General features: G+C 50.6%; 1 protein-coding gene across 4 annotated transcripts in view; it reads right to left on the reverse strand.

The window, feature by feature from the left end:
• Positions 1-3,444: 3,444 nt before the first annotated feature.
• RBM20 (RNA binding motif protein 20) overlaps positions 3,445-19,830 on the reverse strand; it is a 188,191-nt gene continuing 171,805 nt past the window's right edge. For 2 of the 4 annotated variants that reach the window (XM_039250729.1, XM_039250728.1), the window contains exons 12-15: positions 18,638-18,772; positions 10,793-10,914; positions 8,511-8,606; positions 3,445-6,421 (exon numbers count right to left, since the gene is read on the reverse strand). In XM_039250729.1, coding sequence (XP_039106660.1) covers positions 6,311-6,421; positions 8,511-8,606; positions 10,793-10,914; positions 18,638-18,772 — 464 coding nt within the window. In that variant the 3' untranslated portion in view covers positions 3,445-6,310. The remainder of the gene's footprint in view (positions 6,422-8,510; positions 8,607-10,792; positions 10,915-18,637; positions 18,773-19,830) is intronic. The other 2 variants (XM_039250732.1, XM_039250731.1) reach the window with 1 other exon arrangement.

The following is a 19,830-nucleotide window of genomic DNA, read 5'->3' on the forward strand; positions in this document are numbered from 1 at the left end:
GCTCCATCAGCCCTTGCTCACATACTTGCCACCTTCAACGTTTCTCAGCTCTCACTTAAAATTTTTCTGTTGGTAGGGGTACCTGGGTGGCTCAGTTGGACTTCGGCTCAAGTCATGATCTCACAGTTCATGACTTGAAGCCCCACATTGGGTTTTGTGCTGACAGCACGGAGCCTGGAGCCTGTTTCAAGTTCTGTGTCTCCCTCTCTCTCTGCCCCTCCCCCACTCATGCTCTGTCTCTCTCTCTCTCTCAAAAACAAATAAACATTAAAAAAAATTTTTTTTGTTGTTGGTTTATTCTGGACACACGTGGCCTGTGTTGTATATCATCTCAACTCCTTGTCGGCAGAGGTGGTAGGTAAACAAACAATGAAGTTTCACTCAGGAAGGAGAGGTTGAAAGTGCAAAGTCTGGCCAGTATTCTGGGGCTGTGGGAAATCCCCTTCTGATCACACCCTTGTACCTCCAGGTTACCCGAAAACAGAGAACAGGATGCCTTCCTCCCCTCCCCAAAGCAGGAGGAACCAGAGCAGTCCCCCACCCCTAGGCCCTGCTCCCTCTCTCACCCCTAGATCCAGCTCCCCCCAGCAAACGGCAAACGAGGACAGGAAGAAACTGCTCCTTGGGTGCCTGGGGCCTTCCGGTCTGTTTTTCCGCAGTGCAGTGCGGCTGCGGGGCCTGCCTTTAGCTACTTTCTAGGGAGGGCAGGTGTTGAGCTCAGTTTCAGGAATGTAGCAATCCAGGTGTCAGTCATAAGACCTGCGCGCAGCTAAATTGGGCTCGCCAGTTGTCCCGAGCTCGTTTTTCCTGGTGGCCCTGCTCTAGAGGCTTTAGAGAGATGTGGGAACAGAAGGCTCCAGCCCTGAGACAGCCAGTGGAGAAGAGTCCTTAAGAGCATGGTTTGAGAGTCACACGGAGCTGGGTTTGAATCCCACCTCTGTCGTTTACTGGCTCTCGGACCCCAAGACAAACCCCTTTGGGTCCCTGAGCTTCATTTGCCTCATCTGTGAAATGGAGAATCACAGTGACCAGGCCAAGAGTGAAGCATGTAGACCTGCTCACTGGTCTTCAGGGCTAATATCGGTATTAGTGGTGGCTCTCCTGGTGGGAGAAAGAGTGTGCGAGCCTCACAGTTCCTCGCTGGTAGTGACATGGCCCTGGGGGATGCCCCTGTTAGGTGGGACTCCAGGCCCCCAAAAGGCCTGCTGACCGTGCATAGCTCTCTGCCCAGAGGGGCCGGGCTATCAGCAGATCTCAGGGAGTCTTAATAGTCAGTCTTCTCAGCCATTCACAAGGACAAAGAGACCATTGGGAAACGGACTTTTGCTGAAGCACAGGCAGTATGAATCCGACTGAAAACTCCTGACACGTGCCCCAAACCCAGTCTGGTGACCATCCCTGCCGCCACCAGCTGCCACCATCTCCATCTGCCATGGCCGTGAGAATCCTCCTGCAAGCCTCTTTCACGCTGGTGTCTCTTCTACCTTGAATGATCTCCATTCACATCTTACCTGCCCTTCCCCCAGCAAAATAAGTGCCCCTTTTATTCCAGGCGCTGCTGGGGAAGTCCCTGGTTGACTTCTAGGGAAGTGCTTTCAAATGTGAGCAGAGGACTCCACCCGCACTGAGTCGCCCACAGCCTTGCAAAAATGCAAGTGTCCACGTGCTTCTATGACCTAAGGAGACAGAGTCTCCACGGACGGGCCAGAAATCTGTATTTCTAACAAGTTCCCCAGGTGATTTGGATACACACAAAACATAAAAAACAGCGATTTGTCTGGAGTCCTCCCTGAGGGTCCCAGTCCAAGGCTGGGCCTGGAAAATGCCTGAAGCAATCTAGCTGAAAGAACCCAGATCCCTGTGTGTCCTCAGCAGTACCAGCCGGGGCATCTGGATGCCAGCCTTCATCTAAGCTGTGTTCCCTCAGGCAAATCACTTCTCCACTCTGGGCCTCAGTTTTCTTACCTGCGAAAGGAAGGGCCAGGACTTGAGAGTCCCTGGGTCCCTCCTGTTCTGACCTGCTTGGAAATCCGGTCAGGACAGGTGTCTTTGTAGGGGGGAGGAGAATGAAGAGCTGTCGGGGGTGAGTCCATTTCTCCTACTGCCTCTGTGGACAAATCGTTGCTTGCTAATGATGTTCTAAAGGGGGGCCAAGATCAGTATCCCAAGTGGCCTTGGCCTAGTTGGGGACTATGAGAAGCAACCTCAATGTCAAGGTCATGGCAGAGTTGAACCAGGGGCAGGCATTGATCCTTGGGAGAGAAGTAAGCACAGAGAGTGGGTCTGAATATCAGGGCTCCGGCTCGGTCGACTGGCTCAGAACCAGGTTCTAGGGTCTTTAAGACTATCAGAGGGAAAATGGGAACTCTCGGGCAAGGCAGGAAGACTGCAATTCACAGGGTTCCCTGGAGGGACGTCTCCACTGCACAGCTCCAGGGAGGGCCATCTTGTCGCTCCACGAGACACAGCTCCAGGGAGCACCGTGCACACAACCAGACATCCTGCATCCTGAGCTTGGGGCTGAGGACAAGCTCCAGGCTCATTCACTACTTTGGCCCGTTGGGGCACGGCCAGCAGTTGCAGGGAAGGATGCTTCTCCACCCCTCCTGGTTGGGAACTGGAGGCCTGAGCTCAGCTCCCAGATGGCCACAGTAGGCTGAGGGTGGGGCTGGGGAGCACAACAGGCTCTGCCGGAACTTTCCTCAGATCTACAATGCGCTCTAGCTAATTACAAGCGGCCCCACTCACTTTGCCCTCTAGGGCCAGACTGCCCAGCCCCTCCCCATTGACTCGGGAACACTGCCAACAGGAGGGAAGGGCCCCACAGAAGGTTCCAGGCCATTCAAAGAACTGGCCAACTGGGCCCAGGAGACCAGAAGACATTGTTGAGAAAGAGCATAAGATTCCAAAAGTAAACAAAGTTCAGTGCTATGCAGAGAACCACGTTTTCACCAGCAGTTGCCTTAAACCTGGAATAACCCAGAGGTGATTTACACTATTGTCCCCCTTTATGCCTGAGAACTCAGGACTTAGGAAGTCACAGGGCTAACAAGCCCACAGACTGGGAATCAACCATCTCACAGCCGATGGAATGGCCAGAAACGAACTGACTTGTTCTGGTGCAGGACTATGGGAGTCAGCCCACTAGAAGACTTGGGGTACTGGGCAGTAATAATGAGGGGCTTATAAGAGGCCAGGAGCTTGTTCTACCTGATATTTCAAAAGGGACAGCAGCTCCCCACTTTCCCAGACTTAACCCTTTCAGAGGTCCACCCCTAAGAATCACCGATTCCCCAGAGCACCAAGTAGAAGCTGTTGTATCTTCTCTGCCCAACACTTCAGAGACATTCTAGATTCACAGAGGGACCAGATACCAATCTCTGTGCTCAATGAGCTTCCCCCAGCCACATGTCAAAGGATCCCTGCATGACAGACAGCTACCCACAAGCTTTCAAATTCTCTTTATTAAAAATCTTTTCTTTTCTTTTTGTAAAAACAAACATGACGGTCAACTATACAGATCAGGAAAAGTGATGACCATTTATAAGACACTCAACAAATTCCAGTATTTTACAAGTTCAAACTTAAATTAACTAGTGTTTTTCTTTTTCTCATAAGCTCAAAAAACAAACTCTGGTCCAGTTCAAGTATAATCTAACAGATCACAGCCTTAGACTTGTCCAAGAAAGGGAAATTGGATAGCAATGGCTGTTCTCACACCAACACCAAATCTACCAAATTCTTTGGGAATACCGTCTGGATATACTTTATTTTGGGTGTTAATAATGAAAAGAGAATTACATAGGCCTTTTGTTATCTTAACCCAGGGTACAAATGAATCTGTTGCTCAAGGCAGCAGCTACTCTTACACAAGCTTTTTGGGGAGACACTTTGAAATGTTTGACAAACACTGAAGAAAAGCTTTAAAAAAATACATCAGTATTTTCCTGGCTTTCTTTAATACTGCCTTGTGTGTCACATATCGGAGCAAGAAGTGCAAATTATAGAGTGGGTGAAGGACCATGCCAATGGAATTGTATAAAAATAAATAGAAATAAATATACATATATACACAAATACAGAATCTTAGATGATTTTTAGACTGAAGGTTCTGATTAAATGCAGAGAGCCTCTCCTCTCTCCCTCCTAGGGGCTCTTGCCAGATTTGCAATCTGGAGGTCAGTCTATCAGCAAGGGAGCCATTGCACTACTTGGGAAAGAAGCTGTTTGAACAGCCATCCTGATTTCCATGGAAACAGTTTTGCGGGGATGAGCTAGCTGGTGGCGTCAGCTTCCACTTTGCTGGGAGAAAAGACTGCCAGCCTTTCTGAAAATGCTCAGTCCCAGCCTATGATGGAGGTGGTAGACTTTTCTCAGCAAGGTTCCCAGGGAGGCCAGGGAGCCGACCCTAGTCATCCCCCATGTGGGAAGACAGACAAACAGGGTCAGGGGTTTTCCCAGAAATGGAGGTGGCTGGTTCTAGAACACCAGGTAGAAACCCGTGGAGGCAGCTGGAGCTGAGCCACCATCTCCAGAGCCCACTCTCTTCGAGACCCCAACCTTTCTGGGGACCCCAGGTGGCCTAATGCCAAGGTCAGACTTCCCGCTTCCTCCAGCTTCTCACTGCACGTGCCCCGGCTGGCTGGTCTGCCTCCTGGACTTGCCTTCGCTGTTCTCTTTGACAGATTCCCCGCAACCCCCTCCTCCCCAGTGACCACGTGCCCCAAGATTTATGCAGGATCATTTTATGGGCAACATTTCCTTCTTCTCTGTGCCTCAGTCTTACTGATAAAATGTCAGTGTCAAACTCAGATAATATTCAATTCTTTCACCATCAATGCAGAGGACAGAATGTGCAGTATACATAGTATCTACCATTAAAAAAAAATGTCACCTACTATAAAAATTGCAAAAAATAATAGAAAACAAACGATCCCTTCCTAGTCTCTCTCTCTGTGGTCAGGAACAGAAACACGGGAACCATCTTCCAGGGCCCGAGCCAGGGCAGTAGCTCGGCTTGTGGAAATGGGACAAGGCTCCCCCCTGACCTTCTGGAGGTCTTCCCTATGGCTATGGCCAAGCCTCTCCCCCAGCACCTCTGTCCCAAATGCTCACGCTGGAACATCAGACCCTCCAATCTGGGGCCTAAAGGCACTGACCTCCAGTATCTGAAAACCTTGGAGAAAGAAGAGTTCTATTCTTCATAACACTCAACATCAAAGTCTGCACACGGGGTCCTCTGAAATGCCCTTGACCTCCTGCCTACCTATAAATACCTGGCAATCCTGAAATGCTGCTCTTCAGTCCTGCCGTCTTGTTCTTACCTTAGCTTCTTCCTCCTCCCCCTGACCCCAAGAGACCATTTTAGAAGCCGTCCCACTGAGGCTGCTGGAGCCCAGAGCACAGGCACCAAGAGCGAGCCAAAGACAAGATACCATTTCCTTGTCATTGTGTGTCTCGAGCAACAGGACACGTGGCTGGGAGGCCAGCTTCTGACCCACCTACTGTCTGGGCTGAAGGGAAAAGACACTACTGTTTTCATTTTTTATTGACGTGAATCTACATATTCGTTGTCTGGAACACAGTGACCCCTGGCACCTCCTGCAATCCTGAGGGCGGACCTAACTTTGGGGGGGAACTTAGAGGTTCCAAAACAAAGAGCTCTTTTCCTCCTCTGTGAAGTTGACTAACTTTATTTTAAGGCATGAATCTGATGGACTTGTTGAATAGTTGAGAGGATGGAAGAGTTATTAAAACTGGGGGCTTTTTGGAAAAGCGGTCCTGCTGTAGAAACTCCTGGCTCCCGCCAACGAATGATGGTCTCGGGTGCCCTCCCCCCACCCCAGGACTGCAGGGCCCAACTCAGCTCCCCCTGCTCAGGCCGCCAGGCAGACAGCAGCCTCCAGGCTCCCCGAAGTGGCTCTTGACCCAGGGGTTTCTGTGACAGCTCCTGCTCGTTGGATCCGGCTGGCCATCAAGAATTTGAGCACTGTGAAAATCCCTGAGTTGTGTTTTATAAAAAATAAGTGACCCTTGGCACAGAAGGTGAGAGAGATGGAGGAGGCGGAAGAAGAGAGAAACAAGTTGAAGGAAACAAGAATCATCGGGAGAGAGAGGGTGGCCCTCGGCGGCTGGACACACCGGGTGACAGCTCTCACCAGGGAGACACCTCAGGGGTGATTTCATGAGTCTCTGAGAACAAGCCCCAATGGCCTCGTTTGCCTTCCTCTCGGGCTTCAGCTCCTGTCCAGGGGGTCAGGAAGGCCCCGCCTCAGAAGGCCGTCCTCTCCCGGCTGAAGCCGCCAGAGGCCTAGAGCTTCTTCCTCTCAAAGTGAGGCACGATTCCGCTGTCGTCAGGCCTCGGGCTGCCTGCCCCCTCGGTCTCCTTGAGGCCCTCCTCGGCGAGCTGGGACAAGTACTTCTGCAGCAGGAAGACAGGGAAGGGAAGGGAGAGGGTCAGTGGTGACCTGGCCAGAAAGGAAATGAGAGGAAAGGGATGTCGCTTAGTCTCTTCCCCTGTCATGTCTCCCAGTGGGTGGGACCCATTCCCCACCCTCCCCAGCTCCTTCTGGGGCTACCAGACCCATGTGAAGCTCCCCCACCCCAAGTCTTTAACACAGATCCTAAGAACAGCCAACACCTCCAAAGCCCTTAGCCAGTACAAGCGCTGCTGTTTTTCTTATGGGAACTCCTTTAGGGGCGCCTGGGTCGCTCCATCCGTTAAGCGTCCAACTCTTGAGTTCAGCTCAGGTCATGATCTTGCAGTTCGTGAGATCAAGCCCTGCATCGGGCTCTGCACGGACAGCATGGGGCCTGCTTGGGATCTTTCTCTCTCTCTTCTCTCTCGCTCTGTGTGTCACCCCTACTCATGCTCACTTGCTCTCCCTCTCAAAATAAATAAATAAACATTAAAAAAAAAACAGCTCATTTAATTACAAAGACTCTACTTGGTTTTGCAGGAGAGCTTCAGCACCCAGGGGCTGTGCGTATGACAGGCAGGGGGAGGAGAGGCGAGCTAGACCAACCGACCTCCGGGAGGGGAGAAGCAACATTCTACCAGGATTGTGAAAGACAGACTGCAGCCTCCTGTAACAGCCTGTCTCCTGGCGGGCAGGCAGGCAGGCGGTGCCCTCAAAGCCCTTGGCTGGATTCTTGTTCTACAGGAGGGGGCTGCTCACATGGCCTCCCAAACACTCACCGCTATCACTGGCCCCCAGCCAAATGTCAGGCCGCCCCTGAGATTCTAGACGCCATGCAGTGAGACACAAGTAGAAAGAAGGGCCTGGGGCCCCAGCTGGGGCCTCTGATTGCCGGGGCAGCAGGCGGCAGTGCACAGAGCACTGGGTTAGGAGTCAGCAGGGTTCGGTCCAGCGCAGTGGTCCAGTGTGTGGGCTCTGCTGTCAGGTGACCTGGGTTCAAATCCTAGCTCTCAGGAGGCAACTTACCCAAGATCTCCGACATCCGGGTAGTAACAGTGCTCCCATGTAAGGTTGCCATGAGGTCCAAGGAAAATACCGTAAAGCACTTAGCAGAGCGCCTGGCACAGAATAAACACTCTGTCCTGTTGCCCTTTATCATGAGTTGCATCAGGCATCTGACTCTGGGTAAGTCACTCATCTTTCTTGGCCTCTGACTCCTAACCTGGTAAATGGGAGAAATGATGCCTTCCTCCTCCCGGGGTGCTTTTGAGGGTCAGAAGAGGCAACGTGCATGAGAGCACCTGCTCTCTCTAAAACAGACTGGTTGGCTCTGAGAGGTGGGTGAGCCTGATGGGGAGAGCAGCAGACAAATGGTGGGTCCCTTCTGACGGAGGGCCTGGTTTGTCCTCCACCTCATCTCAGGGAGGGAATGTGTGCTCAGGAAGGCAAGTGGGTGATGCACTGCTCATCAGGCAAGTGGGCTCTGGGCCTGAACCAGGCAGGCACCTGGTTTATCTCTCTCTCTCTCTTTTTGAGGGGGAGAGAGAGAGAGAGAGAATCCCAAGCAGCGCAGAGTGCTACGCAGTACTGAATCCCATGACCCTGAGATCATGACCCAAGCCAAAATCAAGAGCTGGACACTCAACCGACCAAGCCACCCAGGTGCCCCTCATTTTCCTCTCAGCACTTGACTCCACCCGTTCTTCCAGGCCATTCGAGTGAGTTTTCTCAAGGTTATAGCCAGCGAAGGGGGCACAGAGATGGAGGCTGCCTCCTACCTCGAAGAGGAACCCCTCACCCCCACCTCAAGGCCTCCTGGTGGTGCTAAGTTTACAAGTTGCCTGACTTAGGTGTGAGCCAACACCTGCTGTGCTTGGGTCTCAATTCTTCACTTTTCCCACATGTCACTTGGGGTAGTGTGGTGATGGACGAGACTGTGTGGACAAGAGACATTCCGTCAAGGCCACTGACAGAAACTTTATCTGGAAAGCCCATGGCGGAGGCCCCCAGCGCCCCAACAGGTGTACCAGGGAAACCTGAACCTCAGTTGGCAGGCCTCACAGGCTTAGCCCATGTCTGGTCCTGACGTGCCTGGGGACCGCAGGAATGGCTCTGGCATGCCGTGGGGAGGTAAGGCAGCCTGGGGGTTTGGCCCATAAGCCCAGAACACAGTACAGTCCAACTACCCTGGAAGAAAAAAATACAGGATTTAGAATCAGAGGCCCTGGCAAGCCGATACGTATCCTAACTTCCTGAGTGACCTTGAGCTGTGTGGCCTCCTTGAGAGCTACGTAATCCAGCTGAGAATGCCACACGAGATCAAAGGCTCTCATTGTTGAGGTATCAGAACCTGCTGGAAAGATTTTTAAAACGAGGATTCTCAGGCCCAGCCCTGGAAGGAATGAATGAGCAGGAGAAGGGCGGGTCCAGGAAGCTGCATTTTTAAAAGATGCTAGTTGGTGTGAGGACCATAGTTTGGGAAAATCAGGACCAGATGATTTCCAAGACCCCACTCAGTCCTGTCATTCTATGGAGTTTAACTTGTTGGGGTGGAGGAGGCGGAGCATGTCTTCAGAGTAGATGGCTGCCCTCAGATGGCTCTGTGGAGCCCAGTTTGAGTCCTTGGTCTGGCCAGGTCAGGCCTTCACTGAGCCCAGGCGAGGCCAGGACTTGGGCCCCAGGCTCACTAGTTTCCTTGTCCACAGAGCAGCTGCTCCACAGAGAGAAATCAAGAGGTTTCAATGACATGAGTTTGGGCACGGCTAGTGACAGACGGTGACACAGGCTATGCTATTACGGGTATCAGTTTGCAAGATCAGCTTAATAGAGTAAAAAAAGGAAAGTGATTAAGAATCAGGCAATGTGGGGGCACCTGGATGGTTCAGTCAGTTAAGCGGCTGACTTGGGCTCAGGTCATGATCTTGAGGTTCGTGAATTCGAGCCCCACGCTGGGCTCTGTACTGATTACATGGAGCCTGCTTGGGATTCTCTCTCTCTTTCTCTCTCTCTGCCCCTCCCCTGTTCTCTCTCTCTCTCTCAATGTAAATAAATGCAATTAAAAAAAAAAAAAGAATCAGGCAATCAGTTCCCAAGCCTAGTAATTCACCATCTGCATGGATTTGGATAAATCACATAGCTTCTCTGGACCTCAGTTTCCCTTAGCTATAAAACAAGAGAGTTGGCCCATACCTGCAATTCTTAGGGATACACATTTGACATATGGAGAACCTTCTCAAATTCTGTATTCCTGGACCCCTGCCTGCAAATTCTACCAAGTATCTAACCTAGTATATATATACTTTCAAATACTGTCCAGGTGATTCTATCTCCGGCTAAGAAATGCTACATCCGCCCCTCCAACAATTTAACTGGGACAGTCATGCCTGCTCTGGAATTAGGGCATGCTGCCACCATAAGGCTCTGTCCTCATAGAGGCCTTCTGTGCCAAAATGCCAGTCTGGCTCCTTGTAGTAAAAACAGGAGGTGCCACGAAATACTTTTCCCTGGGCATCTGATACACCACGCTTCCTGTTAGGTTACTAAACCCCAGCTACGTGTTAGTTAGGGGTATATTATAGAACATATTACTGTGAATTCATTGATTTTAAGATGAGGGTTTCCCCCCACACATTAACACCTCTGAAATTGAGATGTATTTTATAATTGATGGAGTCTCACCGTTGGATTTGGACCATTTTTCTTCTTGTTGGTCTCCGGAAAAAGGTAGTGTGTCTTACAGTTCATGGTACCTCGCATTGGATGAAATAGGGCATGTAGAGTTTTCATATGTCACCTGTTACTATCCTATAAAACTTCCTTATTTTAGTTATTGCTTATCTCCTACACTAGAATGGAAGCTCCAAAAGAGCAAGGATTTTTGTCTGCTTTGTTGTTATTGTTGTTGTTGTTGTTGCTTTATCTCCAGGGCCCAGAACAGCATCTGTACCTAGTATGCCTGTGATGAACAGCTGCAGGATGGATGAACACTCATATAGGACACGACAGAGATTTTCATTCTCGCACACAGGGACACTGCATGGGGAGCAGAAACCCAGAGAAATATCTGCATCGGGAACATCTAGGTCTTGTCAGAAGGGCTCAGCCTCAGCCCTGGGCCGAGTGATCGCTAGCCTGAATTACACAGGCGAGAGAGAGGCAGAAACCCCCAATCCTGGCCCAAACGGAATGTCTTATAAGCACCGCAGGAGAGACAAATGCCCTCAGAGCTCAGGGCAGGTGGCCACCACGGGGAGAAGCCTGGCGGAGTCAGGCCCGAGGAAAGAGCAGTTCTCCATGCGGTCGGAGGAAATAGAGACTCCCAGACACAGAGACCAGGGAGTCTGCAGTTGCTCGGCAAGGAAGGCGCTGGTTACCTGTAAGTTCCTGTAGTGGACAGCGCTGCGGCAGTGGTTTACTTTCGCCATCTCCTCGCTCGTGTAGAAGAGTCCGCACAGCTTGCAGTAAAAGCCAGTCCTGGGCACCACGAACTCCACCCCTGCAGAAGGATGGGGGTGATGGACAGGCAGGGATTAGGAGGGTGATGTGAGACCCCCCTGGTCCTGCCAGCCATCAGGTGGAAAAGGGAGTGACGCGCCCCGTCCTTTGCTTGCTGTTGACTCTGGCTGGCTGGCTGTCCAGCTGCTCCAAGCCTAGTTTCTTCATCTGCAGAACAGGCATGAGGAAAATAGTGCCGACCCCGTTCACAGGCGGCTGTGAGGGAAGGGATGAACTCCCGCAAGCGCAGTGACGTGCTCAGCAATTCTACGCTCTGCGGAGGCCTCAGCAGGCCCAAGCCCCCTACTAGCTCCACCTGCTTGCAGGGAAAAGAGGAGGAAGGAGATTTCTTGCATCTCACTGGTTGGATATCATTTCTTCATGCTATACCCTTCTCTGTAGCTGCTGTGGCCAGGATTCTGAAAGAAGGCTCTCATTTTTGTTTTAGAATTATATTAATTAAAGAATTTAAAAAAAATTTTTTATGTCTTTATTTTGAGAGACAGAGAGCAAGCAGGGGAGGGGCAGAGAGAGAGGGAGACACAGAATCTGAAGCAGGCTCCAGGCTCTGAGCTGTCAGCACAGAGCCCGACGTGGGGCTCAAACCCACAAACAGTGAGATCATGACCTGAGCCGAAGTCGTACGCTTAACCGACTGAGCCACCCAGGCGCCCCAAGAAAATTTTAAAAATACACAAAAGTGAGGAAAAATCAGTCATTCAATCAAAATATTTTCTTCCATACTATCTACGGGTAGAGCTTTTGGTGGGGGGGGGAGGGAGGGAGCAATTTTAATGGTACCCTAAGTGCAATTCCGTCTCCTCCTTTTTTCATGTAATAATGTCTCATAACTATTTTCCCATCCTTCTCCAGTCTTTACATCTGAACCATTAACCAACAGCATTTTATTTGTGATTTGCTAAATAGAGGTCACAAGATTCCGGGAGGCCTTTTGATTTAGAGGAAAGAAAAGAATGGCCCAATAGCCAGAAAAGCGGCAGTGACACAGCCCAAAGAATCATCTGAAGAGACGGTGGCGCTCCAGCCTTCACCATGGAGTTCTGGGGGTCACGGTTCTCCTTCATTTTTTTTTTTTAATTACTATCCCCACTGCTGAGTTTATTTTTTAATTTTTTTAAAAAATGTTTATTTTTGAGAGAGGGAGAAAGAGTGCGAGCAGGGAAAGGGCAGAAAGAGGGGAAGACAGAGGATCCAAAGCGGGCTCTGTGTTGACAGCAGAGAGCCCAATGCGGGGCTGGAACCCATGAACCATGGGATCATGACCTGAGCCGAAGTCACACGCCCGCTAACTGAACCACCCAGGAGCCCCACGGTTCTCCTCTTGAAAGCCATGCAGCAGGGTGGAAAGAACCTAGGTCTGAGAGGGCACAGACCAGACTCTAAGAGCCGGTGGAACCTGGGGAGAGGCAGATGAATGCCTCCGCCCCCACCCCCAGCCCCCCACCTCCATTTCCCAGGGCCTCAGTTTCTTCAGGCGCCTGATTGTGAAATGCTAGCACGCAGAAGGGCTGTGAAAAGCAGGACCCATTACAGAACTAAAGGAACGGGCCCAGATCCTGCTTCCAGACCGGCGGCCTCGGGCAGTGCCTGGCACTGGGACTGGGCTCCTCTGCCCTGCTGGGGACAGCAGCTGGTTGGAGATCTGGCCACATGGGGCGGAAGGGAGAGAGGGGCTGGGGGCGGCCCATGGCCTGGGGAACACGGCAGCTTCTTCTTGTTGAAAGGGAGCCGGGCCAGGTCTCCACCAAGGTGCTGCCTGTGACCACAAGTCCGGGCTTCCTTCGCCTTCCTGCCTCGGTCTCCCAGAGCGGAGGCAGCACTGAGCGCTCAGGAGACCCTGTCATAAGAGCAGCAGCTGAGGCTTGTAATTACAATTTTCTTTTCCACTTATCAGTGTGCAGGGGAGGGGGTGCGCCTGGAGGGAGCGGGGAGCCCGGGAGGCCTGCCCCGGGCCTGCCTTGACTGATTGCTCCTCTGTGGTTTGGGGCCTGATTCTGGCCGCCTCCTCAGCCAGTTTGCTCTAACTGCCACGTAGTCGCTGCGGGCCTCCAGCAGTCCCCGCAGGGAGGGGGCCTCCCTCGGCCCGCTGCCCAGAGAGAGGGAGGCTGTATCCTTCCCCTCCTCACCTTCCTCCCACCCTCACTGCAAGGGACAGAAAAGCGGCCCCTGCCCTGCCTGTGGGTGGCCAGCTCCCGCCCCTCCCGCCCCTCCCACCCCACCAACAGGCTGGTGGCGAAGGAGCACGAAGCAAGGCCCGCCTCCGTCCTCTGTCCCCACAGAATGGCTCTCCCCTTGCGGCTGCTCCACAGGGAGATAAAGGCAACTGGAAAAGGAGCAGCACTATCCGGAGGCCACGTGGAGCAGACACGGGCCTGGGATCAGAGCTGCTCCCTCTGTCCACCCCCAGACGCCGCAGGCTGGGCCAGCAGGGCGGTCCCAGCACAGAAAACTGGGGGTCTCCCTTAGGCCCTGGGGTAAGGCCTTGGGCATCTAGCCCCCGTCCTCGGTCCTGCAGAAGGGGCGCTGCTGCCTGGGAAGCCACCACAGGGTGTAAGGCTGTGCCCGAGCTGGCAGCTGTGGCCCGTTCAACACAAGCAGCACAGCTCCCGTGGGGGGGCTGGTTCTGGGTGAGACTGCACTTGAACACAGGCTTCCCCTGCCAAAAAAAAAAAAAAAAAAAAAAGCAAGCTTGGAAGCCACGGACTAGTGGAGGGAAAATGGAATTTAGAGTCCGACAGATCTAGCTCTTTTACTTACACTGTGTAACCTCAGGTACGTTATTTAAACTCCCTGAGGTTAGTTTCCTCCTCTGTAAAACAGAAATAAGACCCCCAACGAAGGGTATTATGAGCAGCACCTCTCATTTTGCCTGGTGCTCAAAAACGAATAGTTTGCAGACACATTTCTCCAGAGAGGCCTTCTTGCCCTCTAACCTTTCACCGGGGCCGCCTGGAGAACCCAGACCCCAAAGGCCGGCAGCAACCCTTCCCTGCCCCCGCCTGGTGCCCAGCGGCTGGTCAGGCAGCAGCAGGAGGTTAAAAGATGGCACTGAGGAAGGAGAATCCTGAGGAGGGTCCCCGAATGCCTGGCGACTCCCCCTTGAGTAACCGGGAGTGGCTCTGGGCACTACATGCCAGCACCGCCTCTGGATGCCTCTGGAACATGAAGGCCACAGTGACGCTACCGCGTCAAGAAAACTGTGAGCTCCCCAACCGGTCTGGGAGCCACTTGGTCCTCCTGCTTTTCAGCCTCTATTAAGAAGGACAATTAAAGCTGCATTTGCTTTCTAATAATAGCTTCTGGCCCAGGTAATTACAACTGCGTCATCCTAGCAAAGCCTGGGATGGGTGCTGGGGGAGCTTGCGTTTTGCAGACAATGCCCTTTGGGTCTGGTGAGCACAGGCCCCAGCAGGCTCAGGATGGCTGGGGTCACCCAGAGCGGGCCTGAAACTCACAGGCAGTGCCCTCTCCCTTCCCCCCATACCCACGCCAGTCCCTGAGCAATAGGACTTCACCTCCCTTGTACTCCGGATCCTGGTATTCCCATTCGCCTCCCTGCTCTCCACAGGGACAAAGCCTGAGAGTTGATCCCTACCTCCCTAGAAATCTCTGCAGTAGGGACCGATTCTGGAGAGTGAGGGTTATGCAGCCTGAGTGAGAGGAAACAGTAGGCCTCAATTACTGCTTCATGAATGAGTAATAACAACAGACAACCCTTCTGTACCTTCTCCTGGAAGACACTAAGACCTTACAAGTACTCGTGCATTTCATCCTCAAAGTACCTGAACACGGTAGCCTTCTATGTTACTACCCTTAACTATTGATGAAAAAAGTCAATAAATCAATGGAAAGAGGCTAAAGGGGTTGCCCACTGTCTCCTAGCCAGTTGGGATTTGAACCCGGGAAGTCAGATTCCATAGTCCATGCTCTTAAGCACTGCACAAAAATGGCCTTTCCTACATTGTGCTTCCTGGACCAGAGGAACCAGAATGGCAGAGCAGTCTCAGATTAGAAACCCTGAGTTCTAACCTGAACTTGTTGTGTGGCCTTGGGTAGGCATCTGGGCTTCCATTTCCTCTCTTGTCAAATGTGGAAAATAGTACCATACCCCGACCCCCTGAGATAAGATAATGGGTCTCAAATCTAATTGAAGACTACATTCAAGACAAAACTACAATCTGTAAAAGGCCCAAACTGGAAACAATCCAAATGCCCATCAAGGGATAAATGAATAAACAAAATGTGGTTTATCTGTATCCACAACGCAATATTCCTCAGCAATATAAAGAAGACAACTACTGATATACCCGACAATTATTAATGAATCTCAAAATAATTATGCTGGGTGAAAGAAGTCGGGCAAAAACAGTGTATCCCATACGACTCCCTTTATATGAAATTCTAAAATGCAAACTAATCCTTAGTGACAGAAAGCAGATCAGTGGTTACCTGGGGATTGAGATGTGGGGTGGGAGAAATTACAAAGGAGCATCAGGAAACTTAAGAGGTGATGAATATATTCACTATCTAACTGTGGTAATGGTCTCACGGGTGTACATATATGTCAAAACTGACCTACTGTATACTTTAAATATGTGAACTTCATTAACATCAACTATACTTCATTAGAGCTGTTTTTAAAAAGCAGAATGAGATGCCATTTTCCTAACAGGTTGGTAAAGATTAAGAACTGATGACATCCAATGTTGGTAAGGAAGAGGAGAATGAGAATTCTCACTCGGGCAGTGAAAACTGGTATAATCTTTATGGAGTGCAATTTAGCAGCAATTATGAAAATGTGAAATGCAAATGTACATGACGCCACCGCCCCCCCCCCCCACCCAATCCCAAAGTCTAGGATGCCGTTCTACAGAAACCCCGGGCATGCACAAAAGGTAAGGGCATGTTTGGAAGGCAGCAGAGCATAGAGACAGCAGGGCCCTGTGAGTCAAACTATGGAGATTTGAATCCTGGCTCCCATCTTTGCTAATCATCAGCTTTGTAACTCTGCATCTCAGATTTCTAGCCTATAAAATAAGGATAAAAATATTACCTACCTCATAGGTGTTTTGAGAGAGTTACATGAGGTTAAGCACCAGCAATGGTGCCTGCATGGTAAATGATAAAAATAAAAGCTTAACTATGAAGCACTTTAATAATGGGAAAAGAAACAGCAATATCCTAAATGTTCACCAGCAGAGAAATGGATAAGTAATTTATGGTACATCTTTTAGGACAGAACATGTGCAATGGTTCAAAAGAATGCATTCTCTGTGTACTGATGTCAAGAGGTCTCTAAGCCCCACTGTTAAGTTAAAAAAGCAAATTGTAGGGGCGCCTGGGTGGCTCCATTGGTTGAGCATCTGAGTCTTGGTTTTGGCTCAGGTCATGGTCCCAGGGTTGTGAGATCGAGCCCCATGTCAGGCTCTGTGTTGAATGTGGAGCCTGCTTAATAAGATTCTTTCTCCCTCTGCCCCTCTCTCCTGCTCGCACTCTCTCACTCTCTCTCATTAAAAAAAAAAAAATTTTTTAATTAAAGAAAAAAGCAGGAAACTTGGATAGCTCAGTGGGTTAAGTGTCTGACTTCAGCTCAGGTCATGATCTCGCAGTTCATGAGCTCAAGCCCCGTGCCAGGCTCTGTGCTGATGGCTCAGAGCCTAGTGCCTGCTTCAGATTCTGCGTCTCCCTCTCTGTCTGTCCCTTCTCTGCTCACACAGTCTCTCTCTCTCTCTCTCTCTCTCAAAAATAAATAAACATTAAAAAAAAATTTTTTAGGGGCACCTGGGTGGCTCAGTCGGTTAAGCGTCCGACTTCAGCTCAGGTCATGATCTCACGGTTCATGGGATTGGGCCCTGCGTCGGGCTCTGTGCTGACAGCCAGCTCAGAGACTGGAGACTGTTTCAGATTCTGTGTCTTCCTTTCTCTCTGACCCTCCCCTGCTCACACTGTCTCTCTTTCTCTCTCAGAAATAAAAAATTAAAAAAAAAAAAATTTAAAGAAGCAAATTGTAGAACGTTCTGTGTAAGAGTGATCTATGGGCATGGGTATGATCATGACTACTTCTGGAGCTGGGGAGAAAACTGGAGGGAAGAGACACAACATTTAACATTTACTTTATATGGCTCTTATTTTTTAAACTTGTCCTAATAATCTTTCACACTTTTTGGAATGACAAACAATTAAAAAGAAAGACATGAATTACAAGGTAGCAGAACTTATTCTTAATTTTCGCTTGTGTGGGTCATACAGATACCAAGTTCTTGGAGACTTGTATTATATTTCTCAACTGCCTCAGAATGCTTTGCATGGTGCCATGTTATCTAGCAAGCGCTGCTCAGTACCCAGGCGTACTCTATGAAAACAGAGCATTTGGAGGGTAAAAACAGTAAGAAATGTTTAGAAGGAGATGAAAACAAGAAGAGAAGCCTGATGGAAAGGGTGAGCATCTGTACTGACCAGCCCCTCCCTGAATAAGCAGACATGTGGTCACTGGTCATCACATAACCCATTATGCTCGTGCTTCCTTGTGACGCTTTCCCAAATGACACCAGCTAAGCTCTCTCTCAAGCAGCTGCTACTTCTCCTTGGTCTCATTGCTTTCCAACCTCTCAAAGTCCATGCAAAGACTCAGAGGTGATGTGGAGTGGGAGTCACTGGGTTAGTGGGTGGCATCAGAAGCTCCCAGGTGCTCTCACTCCACCCTGAGACTTGAGTTAACTTTCCCTTTTGAAAATGTACCCTAGCTGATTTACTATTAACCTCCCTTCCCAGCCCCTGCAACACTTCCACCATTGAAAAACCACTAATCGGATGCAATCCCATTTTATAGGTGAAAAAACTAAGGCTCAGGAACCCTGACCTATCATTCCCTGTGAGGCCTCTGCATTTGAACATTCCCTGGCTGAGGCCTGAGCCACCCCCTTCTCAGTGCCCCCCACCAGCTGCTCGCCTGGACCCCGATCTCCATTCTGCCTCTGGCTGGGTTGCCTGCCCGACGGGTTCTGACGGTGCCTTCTACTCCCAGGGCCTCCAAGAAAAGTATTTTTACATCTCAATCTCTCCCTTTCTTTTACTGACTTGTTAATAAAGGACTCGTAGTGACTGGGAAGAAAAAACAATCAAAATACATCCTGGGGATGGGTTGTCTGAGGTCCTGCAGTCATCCAATAAGTAGACCAGGAAGGAAAGGGGATCAGGTCTCTCCGTGTTCAATGCTCCCTCTATCAACTATATTGTGTCTGCCCCAAATGCAGTCTCTTCAGCATCATTGCTTCACAGAAGCTGGTCCTTTAAAGAACAAACAAATGTTTTGGGAAGGGCTGGGGCAATGAGGGTAGGGAAGCCAACAGCCGAAGAAGTTCATTTCTGTTGACTCTGGGCAGCCACGGGGGCCTCTGATCCCTGCCTGAATAAAGGCCATGTGGTCACGAATAAGGCATTCCCAAACGGGGAAATCAAGTTTCTCTCTGCTCTGGCTCCCAAGGCAATGCTGTTCAAGGCCTGACACCATGAGGTACCTGGTCTACTACAGGGGAATAAAACTGCAAGAAACTTTAAAGATACGCACCTTGTGTGCCTTGGTTATTACATCAGATGTGAAACATGACAGCAAATTGACCAAGAGCTGCCTGGAGCTCCTAGATGTGTCCATGGAACTCATTTCCCAGAGCTGAATTCTCAAGAAGGACTGGTGTTTTACCTACCTAGGGGAATGCTAAGTTCACTGAACACATCCTCAGGCTCCCAGGAAGGCAGCGAGAGGGGCTGTTTCAGCTCCACTTCCGCGTATTCCGGTGACCTCACGTCCAGAGATTTCATTTCCACATACCTGGAGTTTTCTGCAAAACATGAGCCAAGGCAGGGAACGAATGAAGCACACAGACCTCAGAGATTCCCTGCAATTCTATGCTTGCACTGTGTGATCAGGAATGGTCCCTTGCACTGCTTAATAACATGAAGCTGAGGCAAGGACTGCTACTTAGGTCCCAAATGCCGTAATTAAGAGTTTGCTTCACTGCCAAAAAGATGCCACACCCACGAACCTGTGGCAAACCTTTGAGATTGGGTCTGTGGGGGATGGGCTGCTGCCTCTTTGGGCCGGGAGGGTCCCCATCTGGCCCCCCAACTCAGAAACCACTCCATCTCTGCAGGCAGAAAGGCAAAAATTGCGCTGACGTGTATAGGGGCAGAGGCTGGCAGAAGAGGCAGTGCCATTTTCACCCCAAGCTAGTAGAGCGGTGTTATTAAATATGAACTCCAAACACCGGGGAAGCTAATAAGCCATTAACGCCAGTGCATGTTGAGGCCCATCCGGCAAACTAAAGGGGTTTAATCAGGGCAAGTGAACGTTCCGCTCTTTCTTTATTCCTGCCTTCTGTAGACACAGCCCGGGCCTCAGTGTTTCTCTGGCAACAAGAAGGCAGCGCACGGTAGTTTCCATGGAGACTCGCAGGTGGAAAACAGCTCAGGTCAGCCCGACAGGGAGGAGAGCCGGACCTCCAGCTCCCCGATGGGCTCGTGCCAGCCGCAGGGTGCTGCATGGAAATGGCTCCTTTCCAGCCTTTACTCAACGGCTTCTGTCCCCAACTCTCGACCCCTCTACTTCAACCTTCCAAGTGCTGCAGGCTTTCTGCGAAACGGAGCTCTAGTTATTTCCACGTGGAGAACACTGAGGGCTCCTCCTCCTCCTCCCCACCCCCCCCCGCTCCAGTGGCCCTTGATGGATCTTTGTTTCCACTTGGCAGAGAAGACAGGGTTTAGCCTATTTTAAACTCCATCTCTCATGATGTCATAGCGCCAGGCACAGATACAACATCACCTGCAATGGAGGCAGGGGACAGTCTGGGACAAGCCTTGTTTCACTACCAGACCCAGGAATTAAGGGGGTCTGTGATGG

Source organism: Hyaena hyaena, unplaced genomic scaffold (assembly GCF_003009895.1).
Source record: "Hyaena hyaena isolate Hyena2069 unplaced genomic scaffold, ASM300989v1 scaffold_379, whole genome shotgun sequence".
Lineage (NCBI taxonomy): Eukaryota > Metazoa > Chordata > Mammalia > Carnivora > Hyaenidae > Hyaena > Hyaena hyaena.